Here is a 24,094-nt window from a genome sequence, read left to right as displayed (position 1 = left end):
CCTGTAGGATAATGACGAATCCTACAGCTATATGTGGCTTGGCTCATAATTTAAATTAATGAAATACTTTTTGGAATTGTGCCAGAGAGTAGATGCTTGCTAATAAGGTGCATCCCCCCAACGACCAACGGAATATAAACCTTGCCCTTCCAAAATATTCTTTTAACTTTACAAGTGCATTAAGTACAAAATAAAAAAATATGTAGAAAAGTAATGTCATGTATTTTGTGTAAGTATATAATATATAATACATACATTGTTAATACTCTGCTTTCTCATAACACATTTGGCAGAATAATGAATAAGGTACCTAGTAGTTACTTTATATTCTAATTGTACTCATCATCTTCATCCATAGCAAAGTCCACGCCAGAATCAGCACACACAGGACTGAAAAAAAAATTGCTTAAGTATAACAAATATTTAATTTCTATGTACAGCAAAGGGTTTAATAGGAACTATTTTTTAAACAATCATAAAGAAAAAATTTTTAAGTTGTTAATGGATATAAATGTATCGACGGGTGCAAAGTAAAAAAAGTCATCTGCAATTTTGAGTTTTTCGTTTTTTTGTAGAAACTAGCTTAAAATATCATGTTCTACAACATACCAAAAACAAAAATTCAAATATCACCTTATTTTTGGTACTTTTGTCACGTAAAAGAAGACATCTACTCTTGTTTTGTGAAATTGCACGATGTAGATGCGGATAACTACCGCTGGTCGTCTATACGCGGGACGCGCGGGGGTCATGTTATGCGGCATAAGCGGCTATCTGCCATATAGCTTTTTCTACGTTGCGATTGTGATTTAGATGTCTCAATTTACTTTTGCAAATTAGTATTGTTTATTATGTTTATGAGTACCTATTTATGTTAATTCTTATTGTTAGCTATATTAATTGACTTCTAATTTGTTACTGTTATTTTTTACTGTTTTTTCATGTTCAGAAAGTCCAAAACGACTTTTTAAAGAAGTTGAAAGTTTCCAGAACATAAGTGATAGATTTATCGAGCAAAATACTGTGTTGCCCGATGAAATTATTGAACATCTTATAGAAAACCTTGATGTGTCACCGATGAAGACAAATGAATATAAGTTAACTTTGTAAGATAAGTCCCCATGATCTGAATACTCTAAGCCAGTCACACCAGTTCACTCTCAGTCTGAAATATAAAATGATTTTGAAAATTTGTCGATCTCAGCAAATTAACAAATACGCCAACACCCTCAGAATACAGTTCATCACTTCAAGTCCGCCGCGTCCATTATCAGTATTAGATCAAAATATTATATATTCTTTTTTATTAAACAGATACTTTGATCTCATATAATCTATGACCTGCTTGAGTTTATTAACTCAAGCAGGCCATCGAGTATATTGTCCCTCTCAAACTTTAAATCTTCTATAGACAACACCATTGATGCTTCTTCGGCAGTGGAGGCATCAAGTGAATGTTCTACGCCTTCCTCGTTAAACGGTAGAAAAAGACGTCAGTTAAATATTGATCTAAAGAAAAGGCGATTGAGAAATAAAGACACGTGTATTGATACGAGACGTAAATTACGACAAAATTTAGGTAAACAATTACATCAGTCCAGAAATGGTAAATTGCAACCTGCGTAACATCATATCCCGGCATTTGCAAGTTCTCGCGAAGTTTTTCTATTAACTTATCTTTGACCGGTTTTGGGATCTCTGTGATCACGAGAAGCAATTGAGAAATCGTTGAAATAAAATTTCATTTTGTGTTCTGAAAAATCGTATGCACCCCTCCGATGGTGTAAAACGTCCGGCGATGCTTATGATGTTATAATGAACCCATCATGCTTACAAGTGCCAAGTACAAAGACTTAATAAGCCTCTGCCTAATAATTTACAACATAGTTCCTGTACTGATAATGATACTGAATAATTTTTAAATTAGTTTAAAATAATTAAAGTATTGACACAGAATTTCATTTTTGTTGTGAGAAAATACGATTTTTACGAAAGTAAATGAATGATTCCTAAGTATATCCATACTAATATTATAAATGGGAAAATATGTTTATTTATTTATTTGTTTGTTTGTCCTTCCTTCACGCTCTAACGAAGAAACAAATCGTATTGTTTTTTGGCATAAACTTAATTGAAAGGATGAAAAGTAACATAGGCTACTTTTGGTCTTGGAAAAACATCATGTTTCTAAGGGAGCTTACGGGAATATTTGCAATTTACGTGATTTTCAAATTCCACGCGAGCGAAGCCGCGAGCAAAAGCTAGTATTTCATATTTTAACTTCCTTCTAAATCGTGTACCTTGCACCGAATCGACAACGTAGAAAAAGATATCTACGCAATTATGTTCTGAACTTGGTGTGTTTAAGATGTAAAACGTTTAACTACATATTTTAATAATATAACTTACTTTTAATAATAATTTTAATAATATAAAGTGTTACACTTTACGTAGTTACTGATAATCGTACTAGTAATCGGTAAAAATACTTCAATAAATATAATTTTTAATTCCCACGTAGAAACGACCAAGTGGTAGTTAACTCAGTTGTCATATTTTCAAGCGCAATGTAGATGCAGACAACTACAATATCTCGTAAATTAAACATAATTAGAAGAAATTAAATATACATGTGGATTCATTAATAAATAATGAAACAATGATGAAAATTTCAATAAATTTGATCGGAAATTGACAAAATGGGAGCATTTTTTCCTATTATGCGCTCTCCTGAAAAGTTGCTGTTTTGTAGATGACTCTTTTTACTTTGCACCCGTCGGTATGTTTTACTGCTAGATGTTGCCTGCAATTTTTTTACCGGGATTTAAAGAATCTTCTAGGAAGATACATCAAAATTTCAAAAGTTCAGTTGTTTAAGCTACAAGAACAGAGAGTCTTTCGCATCAGTTACCATTAGGATTATGGATCAAAATAACTTTCTTGGTTTTTATGAATAATTAGGCCTAAACTGCTTTTAAAGCAAAAAAAAAACTTAATAGGCCTAATTACTCATTAGGAGGAACATTTCTAGAGAACTTTTTTTAAAATATACCTAATTCGTGAATAATTTTTGCATGAAAAAGCCTTCATGACAAGGCCAAGGCCTTAGAGCGCTTACAGACGAACAGCACGTGTCAGCGGCACGCTTTGGCGGCAGTCGACGGCAGACGACGGCACATGTCGGCGGCAGTCGACGGCAGCCGTCGACAGTTTATCACGCTTGCAGTTGTGACGTACCGCGTAAAGGTAAGCGTCCACAGGCTGGTATCGTACGCAACGGTTGTCTCGCATCATCATCATTGTATTTGGTTTCATTACAGTACGGCCACTGTATCGGCAGCGTACGGATTACCGACTAGCCAGTATGTTTATCTTCAAATTAGTCCAAACAAAGTTCCTAAGTCAAAATTTCTGCTTTCAACTTTTCCATCCACACCCCCCTTTTGAGCATTCATTTACTAGGCTAGTCAGTAATCCATACGCTGCCGATTCAGCCGACGCGACGTAATGTGAAAAAATTATCAGTTTGATGCGAGACGTCCGTTGCGTACAATACCGACCTGTGGACGCTTATCTTTAGGCGGTACGTCACAACTGGGGGCCTACCACCACCTCTACTAAGCGACACCGTTTGACAGATAAGCATTTATTACTAAAACGTCAAGCTAGCGATCTTAAAAAGTTGATATTTCACAGCGGATTTAACAATGTATTGCATTTTTTACTGTTTGTTAGTAAAATTATAAATTATATTTAAAATGTGAGTATGGTGATATTATAGTAATCTTACAACAAAGTGTTCTGGAAACATGATAGTTTTAGGAAAGGTCCTGGTAGACCCCCTGCAAGCGTCATAAACTGTCAACGGCTGCCGTCGGCTGCCATCGACTACCGCCGACACGTGCCGTTCGTCTATACTCTATAAGAAGCCTTAGGGCGTTCGCTGCGTTATGGTCACAGGCCACAGCACACATAGGTATCAACTCGGAAAGGGATCGGCACCGTATCGCCTCGAGCCGTTCAATATTGTTTGATGAAACTCCCTCCTGCAACGCACACTAAGCGGAACCGTAACGTAATCGCCTCGCCTCGGAACAGGCTCCGAACCGGGATGCGACGCGTGGTCGCCCTCCGCTTACGGCTCGTCGTCCACCCGCTTACGGCTCGTCGTCCCCCCGCTTACGGCTCGTCGTCCCCCCGCTTACCGCTCGTCATCCCCCCGCTTACGGCTCGTCGTCCCCGTGTTTACCTACGTCTCTCCGTACTCAAGCTTACGTTTCTTCGTCCACCCTTGCCCCTTTCCCCTTCCCCGAGCCGTAAGCGAGGCGTCGCCTAGCCGTAGCCGAGTTGACGTGCAGGCGCTACTGATACGCTTTGGTTACGTGCATAAGTTAGGTTGACACCTGGTTAACGGCGAGGCGAAAGGCGATACGGTGACGATCCCTTTCCGAGTTGATATGTGTGCGTGACCTTTAAAGCGTGCGCCCGGCGCGGCCACCCGCGAGGCGTGCTTGTTTCATGTCATCCCATAGAGCAGCGCTGCGTTGAGCGGGTCAGCCGTCGCACGATTACTATGGCGAGCGCACGGCGCGGGCGCCCGCGACGGGTAGCCGCGCCGGCACACGCTCAACGCAGCGAACGCCCTAAAACCAACAAATGTACCATCGAGGAAATCAATTCCTAGGCCGTTGACAGACCTATGTCATATTTATTAACTATTACCTCATAGCCTTGCACGTAAAGAAAACAATCCTTTTCAATTTTCTGTTGTAAAAAAAGTAGCTAAATGACCATAGACAACCAGGTTCACCAAAGGGATCACTGGCTAGGTCTGGATTGTAACTGTATATTCTGCACTCAGGTAGCTGCACCTCCTCCTCTATAGCAGCCCACAGTGCGGGTTTCAGTTGTCTCCAGCGCATACCGCCAACTGCAGATAATGCTGCATCTACTGCACTTTGCACCCAATTAAGTGATGGCTCTGCACTAAACTCGCTGCTCTGAAGAGAATATAAAGGGATTTTAAATAGTATTGTCAATAATATAATCTTATATCTTTTATATATATAATTGGAATCTCGGAATCGGCTCCAACGATTTTCATGAAATTTTGTATATAGGGGGTTTCGGGGGCGATAAATCGATCTAGCTAGGATCCATTTCTAGAAAATGTCATTTTCATCGGATACCGTGCAAAGCTCAGTCAAACAGCTAGTCACTATTTAAATAAGCTGCTTTTGCGTACAATGTACATGTACATGTACATATGTTTTATAAACTCAACCAGCTTTATATTTAACTGCTAGATAACATAGTTGTGCTTTAAACACTTAAAACATCAAAACAACTACAATGCCCATCCACTTTATTTAAATACTAGATGACGCGACGCCCGCAACTCCGTTGTGCCAAAATTAGTTTATCGCGCGGGGACCGTACATATTTCCGGGATAAAAAGTATCCTATGTCCTTTCCCGGGACGTAAAGTATCTCCATGCTTTACAGACGGACAGACAGATGGACAGACAGACAGACAGACGGACGGACGGACGGACGGACGGACAGACAGACAGACAGACAGACAGACAGACAGACAGACATACAGACAGACAGACACACTTTCGCATTTATAATATTAGTATGGAAGTATGGATTATTTAAAATATATTAACACATCAGTTTTTCAAATGAAATTAAGTAACAATAATAATATATACCTTTGCCATTGAAAAGTCATAATCAGGGAAAGCTGCATTTAGAGTAGCTATAAGGTAAAATAGTGTTTTTCTGGATATAGTGTCACATAGTATCCCATCTTCATCTCCTGACAAACTGCGGCTATACAAAACAATATTTAATTTTAGATACAGTCATTGACCATTTTTTTGCAAAGTTATGACAAATGTCAAACAAATCAGTTTTATTTGTAGTATATAACTTAACACACTGACCTCCATTATACAAGTACTTGTATAATAGAGATCAGTGAACTTATCATAATATTGTTGTGCCTACGAAATCCTTGATGGTTTTACTTATCTCTTTATGGTTTACTCTTTTAGTTCAAAATAACTTATTTTATTAAATAAGTTAAAATAATAACTTAAATAAGTGAGTTATTCAAATTTATAAAACTGATGTGTAAATGTTACTTATATAAAAATAGTTAAATCATAAATATATTTAGTTTCAACCCCAATTAATACAAAGAATAATAGACACCAAGAAAATAATTAAGACTTAAGTAAATACGATTTGATACTAATCATGTAAAAGTAACTAACTTCTCTATTCCGCTAGGTATATTGACTTTATGGTGATACCCACCATGGAGGTGTAACAAAACTTTAATCCCCCGATTGCGGATTCTTGGAAATCTATTGTTATTACGACCGCTTGGGGATTAAGGGAATATGATAATTCAAAATCAAAAATCAATTACCTGTAGGATACTCCTTCAGGTGGAGACAATGCATGTAAGTTATGAGTGGTTTCACCATCGGCTGTGAAGCGCTTATAGAAAGCTTTTTCGGTACCAGCCATTTTGCAACTATAGCTCTCCACACGACCTTGGACAGCGCTATCTCCATTAAGGATGGACAAAGCTCTACTAAGAGCTTCTAAGCGCCCACTTTCTAGAAGTTTCATTTTCTTATTTTTAAGGATGATGTAAATTTACCCACTTAAACAATTTTTCGTTGATGATATAATGGCAAGACAAGCGGAATTAGCATTACTTCTGTACATAGCAGAAGGGTGTATGAATATTCCTTTTCTTTTAGAGTGAAGAAGTTTAACACTCGGAATCAAATTCGTCTTCAGTACTTTTCTCTCGCCGTTAAAATATGGGAACATCACAAATAAGAAAGAATTGAAGTATTCACGAATTTTCTTGTTAGTTTTTAGAATTCTATAATTTTTTCAAAGTTATCTACGGCTTGTTTATGCAACAATGGCGCGTCACTCTGTCCTCGAAATAAATATACACTGAACTAAAGTTTAGAAGTAAAAATCCATAGAAGACATTTTTATCACAAATCTTCAATATCTTAACTAAAAATATTCACCAAAACTTTCAATTTTTACACAAATTTCACAAAAAATCTTTTGAAAATTTTCTACTTCTACGATTTTTTTTATTTTATTGACTAAAACAGTGTTGTCACAGCGAATTTTAGAAAATCAGTACATATATTAAAGTACTCTGTGATCAGTACCACCTAGATCAGATATCTAGATGTCATGACAAAAATTGGTAGAATTAGGTAGATGTTGGAAGCAAAAATTGGTAGACCACTCTCATATCAGTAAATTTTTTAGCAATTTCTGTTCAATATTGCTTTTAAATTCATTCTTTTCATGGCACTGTCACGTATTGAATGCACGTACTGCGTACAGTGTACACGTATTGAGTACATAATATTATTAATTATTACGTATTATTACTTATTTAGTAACGTATTGAATATTTATTGCTAAGTGGTTTTTAACAAAATTAGTTTCAATGTGATTGAAACGTGTAAATCCGCCTTTTCGTTCCAAAATGTTATGTCGGCTGTACACTCTCGCCTAGAGCTCTCGGGCGAGAGTCTCGTGCGAGAGCATAGACATAATATATTAGGTATATATTATGTCTATGTGCGAGAGCCCCTTGCCCGAGTGCGATCATGTATAGTGCGTCAGCATTATATTATGTCTATGGTCAAGAATGTCTAGGAGGCGAAACTTTTTTTTTATAGCAATAGCAACACTCTTTTGACATTTGTCCCTTTGTTGTATGACATTAAATTTACAAAACAAAGATTTTCAATTTGCTTAAATTTAGTTTTACAATGTGAAAACTACATGTTACTTTGATTAATATTAATAATTAAAGTGAAAGACGTGTCAGAGTGCTAAAAGCTTCGAAGATTTTCATTGAAGAAAAATAGTAAAACGCGAAAATATCACTGAAATTCTCGCGTCCACATTTCCGATTCTGATCGCTCAATCGCTATAGTAGCAGGTATCTATGCGTTTGTTTTATAAATTCTGTTCGTTAATGTTAATGTTTAATGCAATTTTAAGTAGCCTGAGTAAGTATTATGTGGTATAATAAAACAACTATTTTACATAAACCTTAAGTTTACGTAAACAATGAACTGTCAAAAAAATCTATCATATAACGCGCCTTACAATGATTGATACTTTGACTTAGGTGCTTTGCGTAATTATGTATCTTAGTCTGCTTAGATGTATATAAAATTCTCGTGTCATAGTTTATGTGCATAACTACTTTAACACTTTTACATAATTATTAAGTTTTATGTTTACAGGTAGCAGAAAAAGCGTTTAACGAAATAACCGAAATGACTGGGAGAATTTATGCTATCATTCAGAAAAAAAGAAACACTGAAAATAAATACAAGGAGTGGGAATTAACCCTTTATTAGGATATTGAAGAGCTGTTAATTGAAGATGAAAGTGCCTCTTCACTGAGACACCACTGCTGTAAATACATGGACCTAGAATGTGGCGATGATTCTGTTTCCGACTGCATTGTAGAATGTTGAATATGATCATCCAAAATGATCATATTTTATTAAAATAACAAAACCCTGTTTTTCATTTATTTATTTTTTGTATTTTCTTAAATAAGTAGTTCCTTAATAAAACAGGAGTGAGCTTCTCTCAGCTCTCACTGGTCATCAAAGTAGCTCTGCAGCTCTCAGGGAGAGGGTACTTAAATAACAGGTGTTATAAATTCATAATATAATAATAGCTCCCACACCGGTTTCGGTGACGGTGGCTGGTTTGATTGAAACCAGGCCAGCTACGCAGTAGTCATTTTATAGTGCCCAAGTGTGTGCGCAGTACACGAGCACACCCTATTCCTTTACTCTCAGAACCCAGTGCGACGGCAGACCGACACGACTGGCGAGAGATCAGGCGCAGCAGGACCGACTTTTTACATGCCCATCCGACGCATGGATCATCTTACTGGTCAGAAAATCAGGTGATCAGCCTGCATTATCCTAACCATTAGTTTCCAACGCGGGAATCGAACCCACGACCTCCGAGTCAAGAGCCGAGCTCTGAACCACTGGACCACGGAGGTGTTATAATATATGACACTAGTGACTATCTGATGTCCCGGTGAACTTCGTGTCACTTATAAACCTTCCCTGGACTTCCAGGAATATTTTAAGACTAAAATTAGCCACATCGGTTCAACCGTTTAATCGAGTTATTGCATTTTTATATATACAAACAAACAAACAAATCTTTACTTCCCTCAAAAAATAATTTTACACGTTAACGTTACACGTTTACACGTTACACTTTAATATCTTAAACAAAACATGGCTCCCCACACTAGGATTCCCTGTGTCGTGGAGCGCAGTCTCTTCCATCATGCACATAGATACATACAATTAATTTTAACCAGCTAATGACATATTTGTGATAATTAACATAAAGTATGCAGGTATGCATGAAGTATTTTTAACAGAACCAATAATGTATTTGTAAGTAAGCACACAATATATTTTTTAAAAGTAGGTGATGCTTTTATAATATGATACAAAATACACATAATAGCATTACAAGATCATTACCAGAGCCACCGAACCAGCTACAGTACGTGTAAGTTAGTGATGAGGTGAGATATACAAAGATTATAATACTTTACATAGATTAGATTGTTTCTTGTAATATCGTAAATTAAACACACACTATAACTACATAATTATTTAAAATTTTCTTAACTATATTTAAAATTATAATATTTACAACGTGTTTTTTTAAACTGTTATTAATATAAAGTATCAAAATCTTTTATAGTGACTGGATACAGTGTGGCCATAAGAGGCCACACCGGAAACAAGTGGCGACTCTATTAATGTCGTGACTTTTTTGACGGGCTATACATTCTCGCTTAGTTCAATTGCAGTTATGAACTCAGAGAAGACCATTATTTTTCTCTATGCATCGAAAGATATCATTGTAATCCAAAGATCTATATTCATATTTAATTTTATTTCTCACAGACAATGACTGATAATGACGTTTATTATTGTTATTTTTCTGTTCTGCACTGTCTAGCGGCGCGACTAGTAGTGAAAAACGCGAGAGTGTACAGTAATGCACTCGCTTTCCTCGCGAGACCCTTTGTCTCGGGCGCAAATACCGACACCGGACAGAGAGGGTCCGAGACAGGCGAGACGAGGCGAGCGCACCCATTTACACTCTCGCACTCGGGCCGCCTCGCTATGTCTCGGCGAGAGTGTACAGCCGACATTAAACGTTCCGGTTCGCGAAAAAAACAAATGTATTATTGTCACCACTCTTGTAAAGTTTCGGACCGTTCACAGACTAATCTGCGTTCCAAAAGTGAGCGAACGGCTCAGAACAGCTGCAGCTCGTGTTTGTAGTAGCGGTCCGTTTTTGTTTTTAAATGATAATTGCTGAAGGAAGTATTGTACAAAGACGACTTGGATACCATTTTGGTACAATTTATACCAAAATGGTATCTGAGGAGTCTGTAACATTTATTATTTGTGCCTGAACAATGATAATATGTCGAAAAATAGGTAGATTTGATACCGAAGTTGGTAGATAGGTAGAAAGGCGGTGAAATAGGTAGATCTACCACAAAGTTGGTAGATGTGAGTTGTGACAACACTGGACTATACATAGATAAAGTATTATAGTATAGAATATGTAGTCTTAGCCCGTCATCGCGTGGCCATTTTGTGCTTCTTTTCATAAAAGTAGTGTGGGTTTATTTTTTTGAATATTTCTATTTGTAGATTATTTCGAAGCACATTATGATACAGGAAAGAAAGTCAATTAGTTCATGATATCGATTAACTATAGTTCAAGTGATGAGAATCCGTAAACACACGTAAAAAGCTATGAAATTTTTATAGTCAAATTATTAATTGATTTGACATTTTAGCACTAATGCCTTATATAGCACGAATAAGGGATCAATAAACTTATAAATAATCTTTTTAGCTTACAAAAATACCGATTAAAAAGCCCAAGAAACGTTATTCAAAATTTACGTATTTAATGTTAAATCCACGTGTTTGAGGCCTTCTTTGACCATTCTTATGGTTTATTATTTAGCGGAACCACAGAACTCAACAATATCTAGCATTAAATGTTCGCTAAAAACCTTTATTAACACTTTTATTACATGAAATATGAAGACCGACTCCTTTGTTATGTCCTACTAAGTAGGACATAATATTACACGCTTTTGATGCTTATACACCGACATAATATATATCCAGTCTATAGTATCTCAATTGGACTATAAATAAGTAATAACCAGTGTTGCCACTTGCCAACACGACCATAAAGTTAATATAGGTACCAAGCCAATGTGAAATACTCAAAGCAGATATGTTACTACCGCGCGCGTTGTGAAGATTCAAATACGGCCCAATTGGGCCGTCTGTTGTTTAGTCTGCATCGAGCGCGAGTCGCGACACGAACGTGCCGCGTCATCTTACCTAAATAAATTGAAAATGACGTCGCGCGTGTATCGAAAATGTACCAATTATGTCTCGAAAGTAAACAAAACACATGGAATCTCTTACCACATGTATTGATTGCAATAAATACCCCGATTACTTATATTTTCAATTATTTTTTCAATTGGAAAAAAACGAATTTTCGTCATAGCTCAGGCGAAGAAAGAGACAGCGATACGATTCGACGTTTAAAAATAGTACTGTCTCTTTTATATAAATGGTTTTTCGTATCTTTTGTTTCACTTATCTGTCAAATTTGTCAATGTTTGCAATTTTGAATTTGAAAATTGTTCGGAAGAGATTTGAGCCGGAAAATAGTATGGACGTAACATATCTGTATAAGTAGAATATCATTGTACCTAGCGAAATAGAGCAACAATCTCGAGCTGTCAAACGTAACCGAAATTGGTTATATCTGTGTGTAAAAATATGTGTACGTATACACTTACACAAGCATGATTGAACATGATTTCTATGAGATTAAATTGTCGACGTGCGGCACGTGCCGACTGGACGTCAAAAAAGAGTGCTGCTGTCATGTACCACACGTCTCTTTTTACCACGCAGTGTTACTGATAGTGACATCTCTCTTGCTCAGGCCTTTGTTTCTCTATTCCGCTAGGTATATTAACTTTATGAACACGACTAATACAAAATTTGCTAAACTGCTGTTAAAATTTTGCCAAAATTATGCCAATTACTATAAAATTATGCTAACATTTTTCAAAGTCAAATAAAACGTTGTTTAATTCCTCGATCGCGGATTCTTGGAAATCTATTGTTATTCTATTGTTATCGCGGTCGAATTAGACCACTTGGGTGTTGGTAGGTTTGTTTTAAATCTTTAATAATCAACGAAATCTCAATTTAATTGTTTTAATCAATTACGTTATCGAACAAAATATTAAAATCTTTGTCTTCATCGATAGCAGCTGAGGCTACTGATATTTCTTCACTTTTTTGAGAGACTTTACATGGAGACCACGGACGTAAAAAAAATACGGACGGATCGCCATTAAGAAATGAGTGAACCCTTAATAAGCCCAGGCGATCATACGTACACATCTTGCACACACACTCGCACTGTAATAAGCCGATCGTACCGCCATTACGCAATTAGACTGCATTTATACGTGGGAGAGCAATGCTTCTGCACGAATGGGCCGGCTCGACCGGAGAAATACCACGTTCTCACAGAAAACCGGCGTGAAACAGCGCTTGCGCTGTGTTTCGCCGAGTGAGTGAGTTTACCGGAGGCCCAATACCCTAACCTATTCCCTTCCCTACCCTCCCCTATTCCCTTCCCTTCCCATCCCTACCCTCCCCTATTCCCTCTTAAAAGGCCGGCAACGCACCTGCAGCTCTTCTGATGCTGCGAGTGTCCATGGGCGACGGAAGTTGCTTTCCATCAGGTGACCCGTCTGCTCGTTTGCTCCCTTATTTCATAAAAAAAAATCGCGGTGACACGTCTTTGTCATTCATAAATAAAAATAAATATGCCATCTTGTGTTGTAAAATGGTGCAAGAACAATACAACCTTACACAAAAAACATCAAGGAATAATATTTCATAGGTAAGATAACATATTTTTAAAGTATTTTGATAAAATAATGTAAATATTAATTCAACTTCAACAGGTCAGTAATGTCCATAACAAAGTGGGGAAATTTTCCCCAAACCGGGGAAAATTTTAAATTATTTTTAAATAATCAAATAATTAATTTTATTGTCTTTTATTAGTGTCATGTAAGTATTTAGCATACTATTGACCAGGAATTAGGCAGGAATACAATAATAGGGGTGTAGACAGAAAACGAAATCTAATACAAATTATTGTTTTTTTGAGAGTTTGTATTATAGAATTACCGAAAATGGACATATTTTACTTAATAACTTTATAATATTTTTTATATTTAATAAGTGATTTTTTAAATTGAAATAAGAGTGTATTTATTTTTTATACATATTTTTAGGTGTAACAAAATACTTATGTACTATCAGAGAAGTTGATTCCTAAGCAAATCGGGGACATAAGTAGTTTGGTTGCGTTACGTCAAACCCAGCCGACAGATCACAATTAACATTGAATTGACATAAGTATTCGACCAAATAAAGTTGGTCTGTCAATTGCATAGGAATCAACTTCCTTGATGGTACATCTGTAAAATAAATATATTTCCTAAAATAGTCTACACCCCTATTAATTTCTTAATTTATAAAAGTGGATATAATTGTTGTTTGACGACCTCTGTGGCTCAGTGGGTGGGCTGTCGGTAGCTCAAGCCGGGGGTCGCGGGTTCGAATCCTGCCGACGGAACAAAAAGTTTTCAAAGTTCCTGGGTCATGGGTGTGTATTAAATATGTGTATCATATAATAAAAATCTTAAATATATGTATATTATAACAGTATTAAATATATTTCCATTGTCTGGTACCCGTAACACAAGTCCTTCAGGTACTTAGCACGGGGCCAGACTGACGTGGTGTGAAGCGTCCATAGATAAAATTGTTGTCTTAGATTTCCTTCAGTAGTAGGGTAGGGAAGGTGCTATTGGTGTAGTCACCCGAGCGTCATTGAGACCTAGTAGGAATGCAAATATTGAATGGACCTGAATGGTCTAGAGACCAGGAATAAATTTAACACCATTTTAGGTGATTTGATTTGACGTTAGCGCATGGTAGAACTCTCGATTGCTCTAACAGACCGTTCACTGATTTAACAAGTCATTATTTATTTAACATTACTTGATTGTTTGATGAAACGGGTTACGGGACTTAAGTATCTTATATCTTTTCGTATACAGGTTTCGTATATAGGTTTGGGGGGCGATAAATCTATCTAGCTAGGAATTATTTTTAGAAAATGTCATTTTATTCGTGTTTTATCGAATACCGAGCAAAGCTCGGTCAAATAGCTAGTAATAATTTTATTATTGTAAATGTTTGTACATAATCATTATTACTAATAATGTTATGTAAATAATATACTTCTCTGTACGTAACATGTGTTTTTTTTCTATCTATAGTGTCATAAAAATAATATTTTCATTATGTCATCTTTAACAACCGCTTACATTTCTGAAGCGAAAAAAGCATAAAAATATGTTTAAGTATAAAAATACATTTAACTTGTCTGAGTTTACAAAATTTAAAAAGTAGGGAAATTTATGATTTATATGGCAACCCTCATATCACGCACACGTCCTACACGGGCGGCCATAACTAGGCTTCACTCGTGATTAGAGAAGGTTACATCCGTATTTTTTTTACGTCCGTGATGTAGACATAGAAGATTCATTGTCCAAACTATAGGCCTCTTGGATATCGTTGCTAAGCTACGGCAACGCCGCGGGTCGGTTGACGGCGGAAACTCGTGACCGCTTTTCTCATATGATTCTCATACAAGTCACTGCATTTTTTTGGTAATTGTTTATATTTTTAAGCACAATAAAAAGTAATGAGCCAAATTACTATTAAGTTTGGATTTCGAAATATTTCCACAGACTTTTTCCCACGGACGTAAAAAAAAGTGAAGCCTAGTTATGGCCGCCCGTGTAGGACGTGTGCGTGATATGAGGGTTGCCATATAAATCATAAATTTCCCTACTTTTAAATTTTGTAAACTCAGACAAGTTAAATGTATTTTTTATACTTAAACATATTTTTATGTTTTTTTCGCTTCAGAAATGTAAGCGGTTGTTAAAGATGTCATAATGAAAATATTATTTTTATGACACTATAGATAGAAAAAAAACACATATTACGTACAGAGAAGTATATTATTTACATAACATTATTAGAAATAATGATTATGTACAAACATTTACAATAATAAAATTATTACTAGCTATTTGACCGAGCTTCGCTCGGTATTCGATAAAACACGAATAAAATGACATTTTCTAAAAATAATTCCTAGCTAGACAGATTTATCGCCCCCGAAACCTATATACGAAACCTGTATACGAAAAGATATAAGATACTTAAGTCCCGTAACCCGTTTCATCAAACAATCAAGTAATGTTAAATAAATAATGGCTTGTTAAATCAGTTAACGGCCTGTTAGAGCTATCGAGAGTTCTACCATGCGCTAACGTCAAATCAAATCACCTAACATGGTGTTAAATTTATTCCTGGTCTAGAGGTCCATTCAATATTTTCATTCCTACTAGGTCTCAATGACGCTCGGGTGACTACACCAATAGCACCTTCCCTCCCCTACTACTGAAGGAAATCTAAGACAACAATTTTATCTATGGACGTTTCACACCACGTCAGTCTGACCCCGTGCTAAGTACCTGAATGACTTGTGTTACGGGTACCAGACAACGGAAATATATTTAATACTGTTATACTATACATATATTTAAGATTTTTATTATATGATACACATTACACATATTTAATACACACCCATGACCCAGGAACTTTGAAAACTTTTTGTTCTGTCGGCAGGATTCGAACCCGCGACCCCCGGCTTGAGCCACCGACAGCCCAACCACTGAGCCACAGAGGTCGTCAAACAACAGTTATATCCACTTTTGTAAATTAAGAAATTAATAGGGGTGTAGACTATTTTTAGGAAATATATTTATTTTACAGATGTACCATCAAGGAAGTTGATTCCTATGCAACTGACAGACCAACGTTATTTGGTCGAATACTTATGTCAATTCAATGTTAATTGTGATCTGTCGGCTGGGTTAGACGTAACGCAACCAAACTACTTATGTCCCCGATTTGCATAGGAATCAACTTCTCTGATAGTACATAAGTATTTTGTTACACCTAAAAATATGTATAAAAAATAAATACACTCTTATTTCAATAAAAAAAACACTTATTAAATATAAAAAATATTATAAAGTTAATAAGTATTCGGTAATTCTATAATACAAACTCTCAAAAAAACAATAATTTGTATTAGATTTCGTTTACTGTCAACACCCCTATTATTGTATTCCTGCCTAATTACTGGTCAATAGTATGCTAAATACTTACATGACACTAATAAAAGACAATACAATTAATTATTTGATTATTTAAAAATAATTTAAAATTTTCCCCGGTTTGGGGAAAATTTCCCCACTTTGTTATGGACATTACTGACCTGTTGAAGTTGAATTAATATTTACATTATTTTATCAAAATACTTTAAAAATATGTTATCTTACCTATGAAATATTATTCCTTGATGTTTTTTGTGTAAGGTTGTATTGTTCTTGCACCATTTTACAACACAAGATGGCATATTTATTTTTATTTATGAATGACAAAGACGTGTCACCGCGATGCAGTCTAATTGCGTAATGGCGGTACGATCGGCTTATTACAGTGCGAGTGTTTGTGCAAGATGTGTACATATGATCGCCTGGGCTTATTAAGGGTGCTTCACTCATTTCTTAATGGCGATCCGTCCGTATTTTTTTTACGTCCGTGCTTTTTCCGCGGAAAATCTGTATCGAAAGCTATATTTACTTAAATATATACGATCATGAAATATTCTTTCAAATTCATTGAATAAGATTTTTTACTGTGTATTTATTTATTTGTAAGATCATCTTATTAGTTACCTATTACTTATTAGTTATTACTAATAACAGGTTGTTTACCTAATTAAAAATTATAGGGTGCAAACTATTCCAATGCAATCATGTTCATGAGGTCTTCGAAATCCACGATGATGGAGAACGAATCATCCGTTTAAAAGTAATACCACAGACGAGGTGATCGACTGTACGACGTGAAAGTGGAGCAATGTATAAATTGGAAAATTAATTAATAGTTGAATAATGTAAACAAATATATTTCCAGCAACTATTCAACCGTACATGCAAAATAAAAATGGAAAATGAAGATATTGTATTTCATTATCAAAGAAAATTTTAATATGTAATAATATATTAAACATATTTACTAGATGACGCCCGCAACTCCATTGTGCCATAACTCTTTAGTCGCGCGGGATCGGGAACCGTACATTTTTCGGAGACAAAAAGTATCCTATGTCCAGTGGCGTAACTATAGGGCTGGCAAAATGCCACGGGCCTCCGGCCCAAAAGGGCAACATTTTTTAAGTATATATTATTGTTTTATTATTAACGTGACGATTTTTACTGATAGAGCCCCATCAATTTTCCACGGGCCCCGGATCTTATAGTTATGCCACGGCCTATTCGGGACTCCTAAGGATATTAAAAATAACTTGCACGTGATATTTTAGAAATATTCATGCGAGATTTAGATTTAAGCATGATTAATAATCGGCATGTTGATTTCGATACGTTTCCCAATTCCGTCTCAGAAACGAATAAAACGTTAATTCACGATTCTAAGATTGGGAATTTTTGCACCCTACAACACAACAGTACCTCGTAACGCCCATATTTTCCTATTTCAGAGCATTTTTTAACATTTTCAACGTGTTTTCATTAAAACTAGTAAACCGTATTTTACAGCTGATCGCACTCTGACGGACACGTGTTGCTTGAATCTGCCACTCGCCGCGCCACTAGAGATATCCAAGAGGCCTTTATCTTTTATCATGTCTCTGCTTTTATGTAATTTTATTCGTTTTTAGGGTTCCGTACCTCAAAAGGAAAAAACGGAACCCTTATAGGATCACTTTGTTGTCCGTCTGTCCGTCTGTCAAGACCCTTTTTCTCAGGAACGCGTGGAGGCATGAAGCTGAAATTTATATCAATTACTCAGGTCTACTGTCCCTTGAAGCTGTGAAAAAATCAAACTTCTAAGCCAACGCAATCAAAAGATACAGCCGTTTATGCCGCAAATTTTCGACACTTGCAAGGGAATCAAAACCTACAGGGTGCTTCCCGTGAACTCAGAATCTTGAAATTTGGTACGAAGCAACGTCTTATAGCATAGATAAAGGAAAAATTACGAAAACCATAAATTTTTAGTTACATCACATAATATATTTTTTTTTAATAATTTTAAACTTACTACCCATTTCCTCATAAACGCGTAGAGGTATTAAATTGAAATTCATACTAAATACTCAGGTCTATAATACCTTTAAGCTGTCGGAACCCTCGGTGCGCGAGTCCGACTCGCACTTGGCCGGTTTTTTTTATCGAATACATTGTTTTATGTCAAATAGCTAGTAATAATTATTAACATCAAACACTATAGTACAGCGATGCTTTAAATAAACTGCTGTATCACTTTTAATTTGGGTTATAGAAGTTTGATGTTTACTGAAATGACATTGATTTTGTTATGATTATGTGTTGTCAAACAGATAACGAGGTTAATTAAGGTTAAAATCTTTTAAATATATGATCAGATTCTTCACCTTTTATTTTATAAATTCGATAAAAAAGACATCACTAAACGTCAAATCTACTAATTTCTATGTTGATTAAATATCGAAAATCAAGCCATGTTATATTCTATTCTATCACAAATCTTATATATTGTCTAATTATTATACTAAATTAGCACATACGAAGTCAAGCCATCAGTAAAATAAAAAATTTAGAAAAAATATAAACATACCGATCCAAGGACCATAGACATAATATATACCTGACAGTATATATTATGTCTATGCCAAGGACAAACTTTTTTGGTTTTCCTTTTTTCTTGAGCCACATTCAACAACACTGCACTTAGGCATTAAGTCTTTTCTTATCCGTAATCACTACATACAAGAATTAAACAAAAATATCCATGAAATTTGAAATAATCATCTATTTTAGTTTAATAATACGACACTTTGACAGTTTAAGTACCTCAGAGAACCGGAACATAAAATGGCGGACCAGCCACAGTAGGTATTTCGATTTGGTATCTAAGGTTGGGTTGCACCAGAGGCGTGGTTATAGTTAAAGTTAAATATGGCGTCCAAATACCCCATATTCTCATACGACATCTGTCAATTTTTCCGGTTATAGTTAAGGTTAAAGTCAAAGTTAGTTGGTGCAACCTAGTCTAAGACCAATATGCCGAGTCCACTCTATAAAACTTAAAAGTCAATGGTGATTACTAATTTGTATTCTGTGTCCTTTTGTTAGTTTATGACATTTAAAAATTCTCAAAAGTCAAAATATTAAACAAAGATTTTTAAACACCCTGATACTGGCAACTCACAAAGGAGCCATTAATAAAAAAGAAGAAGAAGAACAAAGATTTTTTCAATTTGTAAAATATTGGAGACAATCCCTATGTGTAATGTGGAGCTCAATATTATTATGTCGAAACTAACAATACGGTACCGTACGCCGTACGGTATGAAAATAAGTGAATCACATAGATAATACAGATATATATGTGAATCAGTAGGTACTAAGATCTGACTCCTGTTCTTGATGTACCAAAATATATTATTACCCAATTATTATCACAATATAATGGCTACGGAACCTCTGATCGAAATAAAAGACCTACCCTTCAAGGCTTTCAAAGACTACCACATTGAGAACAAAATAATGGGTACAATACAATATTCTGACTACTCTACCATGTGCTACCATCAGTTTTTCAGCGATGTTATGTTAAAGAATATTCCATGTGTAATAAAAAATGTAACTAATTCTTGGGAATGCTCTAAGCACTGGGTAGTAGATGAAAAAATAAATTATGAATATTTAATAAAAGAGTATGGTGAATTAGAGGCTCCAGTGGCAAATTGTGATATAATTACCTTTAATTCCCAATGCAAAACTAATATGAAAGTAAAGCATTTCATGCAGTATCTTAAAGAGAGTAACAAAGAAAAGATATTATATTTGAAAGATTGGCATTTAAAAAGACTTCGCCCTGACGATAAATTTTATGAAGTCCCATTTATTTTTGCATCAGACTGGTTAAATGAATTTGCAATGGATAACAAGGATGATGATTATATGTTTGTTTATATCGGACCAAAAGACTCATGGTAGGTTGGATTTGATAAATACATATTTAACGGAGGCCCAATATTCCCATATTCCCTTCCCTACCCTCCCCAATTCCCTTCCCATCCGTACCTTCCCCTATTACCCTATTCCCTCTTAAAAGGCCGGCAATGAACCTGCAGCTCTTCTGATGCTGCGAGTATCCATGGGCGACGGAAGTTGCTTTCCATCAGGTGACCCGTTTGCTCATTTGCCCCCTTATTTCATTAAAAAAAAAGTTGCTTTCCATCAGGTGACCCGTTTGCTCGTTTGCCCCCTTATTTCATAAAAAAAAAAAAAACATTTCCATTTCATAAATACTTTTGATTAATATTAATAAGTAAGTATAATTAATAATAATAATTAATTCCAAATTATCAATTTTAGGACACCTTTTCATTGTGATGTTTATTCATCATATAGTTGGTCAGTAAATGTTGTTGGGTTAAAGAAATGGATATTGCTGCCTCCTGGAGAAGAAGAAAAGGTTAAAGACTCTTTAAATAATCTCCCCATATTATTTGAACCAGAAAAATATAAAAATGTTGAATACATTGAAGTATATCAAGAAAAAGGGGATTGTATTTTTGTACCATCTGGATGGCATCATCAAGTTTTTAACTTATCTGACACCATTTCAATAAATCACAATTTCATAAATTCTTGTAACATAGAAAAGGTTTGGCAGTCATTGGTGAACAATTTAGTTGCTGTAGAAAATGAGATCCTTGAATTTAAAGAATCACAAGAGTTTATGGAGCAGTGTCAGTTAATATTAAAATCAGTTTTTGGGATGGACTTTTCCTCATTTTTAAACTTAATTATATACATAGGTAAAAAGCGATTAAAGCACTTAAATAGAAACAATAATGTTGTGTTTGAGAAATTTTATTATGGGAAAAATCATTTACAGTATGATTTGCTGGCATTAAAAAATATTTATACATTAGTTCAAAGTCATGAACTATTTTCACAATTACCAAATTCTATAATAACAAATCTGGTACAGGTTATGGATTCTATTAATAAATTATGATATTTATAAATTTGACTTTACTTTTCCACATATGATTCCACTTTCTAAAAGATTTTTAATTTTGGTGTTATTATATCCCAGCTCTTTCATTATTTCAATTGTGTGTTGACCAGGCTCTGTGGCTTTTAATTTGTTACTTGATTCTCCAGGTGTTCTTGAGAGTCTAGGAGCTGGATTGGGTAACATTATATTATCAACATTTCTGAAAAATATCTGGCGTGACTTGTTGCATTTATGTTTGTCAACAGAATTCATTTCCAAAACTGGAGTAACACAGGCATCCAATTGATCAAAAATTTCACACCATTCTTTTTGAGTTTTGGTTAGAAATACTTCTTTGAATTTTTCTTTACCTATATCTTTTTCTATATAAGGACATTCTTCCTGCGATAGATTTAATCCTTTTAGAAGATTAGAATAAAAATGAGGTTCTATAGCACCCACTGCCATATATTTTGTATCTTTTGTCTCATATGTGTTATAAAAATGATATCCTCCATCTAAAAAATTAGAACCCGATTCCATTGTCCACAGAAGATGTTGATTTTTAAATATCCAAGATGCAATATATGCCACCCCTTCAGTCATACTAGCATCTACTACTTGTCCTTTACCTGATCTCTGTCTTTCAAGTAGGGCTAATAAAATTCCCACAACACAAATAACACTACCACCAGCAAAATCTGCCAGTAAATTTAATGGTGGGCTTGGTGGTATCCTATCTTTTTTAAGCAATGAAAGTATACCAGACATTGCAACATAATTTATATCATGTCCACCTTTTTGCATGAAATAACCATTCTGACCATATCCTGTTAGCCTGCTGTATATTAGTTTTGGATTATTGTTTAAAATAACTTCAGGTCCAAGGCCTAATTTTTCCATTACGCCAGGTCTATATGTATCTATTAATACATCTGCATTATTGCAAAGACTTTTTAAAATTTTGACACCATCTGAAGATTTTAAATTTATAGCAATGGATCTTTTGCCATTTGATAATGTATCAGCTGGTACAACTTGTCCAACCTTAAAAGGATGCAATAAAATAAATATAAACTGATCAATGTTCACAATAATATTACATTGTTAAAGGTACTTACTGCTTTTTAGTTTATTAATACTAAGTTCAATAAATAAAATTTAAAGTCAGTTTAGGTTTTGTTACAGATATGCAATAAATCTAAAGTGACTGGAGCAGGTAGGTAAAATCTATAAGTACTAATATTATAAAGCGGAAGAGTTTGTCTAATATTATAAAGCGGAAGAGTTTGTTTGTTTGTTTGAATGCGCTAATCTCAGGAACTTCTAGTCCGATTTGAAAAAATATTTCAGTGTAAGATAGCCCATTTATCGAGGAAGGCTTTATCACGCTAAGCCCCAATTTCACCAACTACTGTTAAAGTTGACGCTCGAATTAGTATCATGTTACCTCTTTCGTTTTTCTTATGAATGAAAGAGAAGACATGACATTTTAACAAGCTGTTAACACTAAGAGTTGTTGGTGAAATTGGGGCTAAGACTAATAGGAGCGAACAAATAGAGGAAAATGTAGAAAAAACGGAGGAAATTATTTGAAATTGCTTATTATCATAATTCATAAGAAACTACTGGAGCAATTTTTATGTTATTTGGCACACATGAAAAATAGACCACGTAAGGACAAAGGACATGGGTTTTTTTGCGAAAAAATGTACGGTTTCCGTAACATTCCTAAATTACACGGGCGAAGCCGCGCGGAACATCTCGTAAATAATAATTATTACTTAAGAACCGGTGGTAGGCAGCGTAGTTTCTTCGTTCGACTTTCAAAAAGTGTATCATGATACCCATTTTGAATAAAAAGATATTTTATTTATTATATTTTATTTTAGTTTAAGTAATATGTATATATTATAAAATACTGAAATAATTGTATATTTTTAGTATCTGGACAATTTTTAAAGTATGATACCTAAACATATAATCCATGCGATATAAAATACTTAATACCTTTTGGACTACAGTTACAGCAGCTCCAAAGTCAGCTAAAATAGTTCCACTTAAAGGTCCTGGTGCTAATCCCATCATTTCAATAACTCTTAAATTGTGTAGAGCCATTGTGTGTTTGTATTCCTTCTTGGCTTGCTAAATATTCTTATTCTTTTACCTTTTAATTAAAATATGCAAGTAATAAAAAAATATTATATTGACCGACTACGGTCACAAGTCACAACATTGCACAACATAAAACCACAGATTACTAGTATATATATTATCAGTGTTGCCAGTGCTGTATGTTCCAAAGTTACTTAATGTCATGCAAAAAGTAACATTTTGTGGGGAAAAGTAACATTTCGCATTATAATATTTTAAATGCCGGGGGGGGGGGAGTATCCAGAATGCACGAAAACATACTATACATATAGAGATGAAGTGATTTTTTGGATTCCGTATAATTATTTTATTATTAAAATTATTTATATACTTAAAATGAAAATATAATAACATAAGCTCTTATACAAAAAAACACAATTTTTGGCCTATTTTTGCCCTATCACGGTACGGAACCCTTTATGAGCGAGTCAGACTCGTGGGAAGGGGGCGCTGCTGATAAAGGAGAACTGTCAAAAATTTGTTTTTGTATGATGGCAGCGTTA

General features: G+C 35.0%; 3 protein-coding genes across 3 annotated transcripts; 1 reads left to right on the top strand and 2 right to left on the bottom strand.

The window, feature by feature from the left end:
* Positions 1-203: 203 nt before the first annotated feature.
* On the bottom strand, positions 204-7,129 carry LOC121728534 (repressor of RNA polymerase III transcription MAF1 homolog). The gene is made up of 4 exons (XM_042116690.1): positions 6,443-7,129; positions 5,718-5,838; positions 4,723-5,000; positions 204-390 (listed from the first exon to the last, which is right to left on the bottom strand). Exons 1-4 carry the CDS (start codon positions 6,646-6,648, stop codon positions 330-332), a joined length of 666 nt encoding a protein of 221 aa, XP_041972624.1. The 5' UTR covers positions 6,649-7,129; the 3' UTR covers positions 204-329.
* A 12,555-nt stretch (positions 7,130-19,684) lies between these two features.
* On the top strand, positions 19,685-21,465 carry LOC121727106 (2-oxoglutarate and iron-dependent oxygenase JMJD4). Its single transcript, XM_042114788.1, has 2 exons — positions 19,685-20,421; positions 20,807-21,465. The coding sequence occupies exons 1-2, from the start codon at positions 19,853-19,855 to the stop codon at positions 21,453-21,455; spliced, it is 1,218 nt and encodes a 405-aa protein (XP_041970722.1). The 5' UTR covers positions 19,685-19,852; the 3' UTR covers positions 21,456-21,465.
* LOC121727116 (alpha-methylacyl-CoA racemase) lies at positions 21,292-23,655 on the bottom strand. The gene is made up of 2 exons (XM_042114798.1): positions 23,448-23,655; positions 21,292-22,484 (listed from the first exon to the last, which is right to left on the bottom strand). The coding sequence occupies exons 1-2, from the start codon at positions 23,553-23,555 to the stop codon at positions 21,459-21,461; spliced, it is 1,134 nt and encodes a 377-aa protein (XP_041970732.1). The 5' UTR covers positions 23,556-23,655; the 3' UTR covers positions 21,292-21,458.
* Positions 23,656-24,094: the final 439 nt, after the last annotated feature.

Source organism: Aricia agestis, chromosome 1 (assembly GCF_905147365.1).
Source record: "Aricia agestis chromosome 1, ilAriAges1.1, whole genome shotgun sequence".
Lineage (NCBI taxonomy): Eukaryota > Metazoa > Arthropoda > Insecta > Lepidoptera > Lycaenidae > Aricia > Aricia agestis.
Note: the sequence above shows the minus strand (reverse complement) of the source record. Positions and strands in the feature narration are given on the sequence as shown.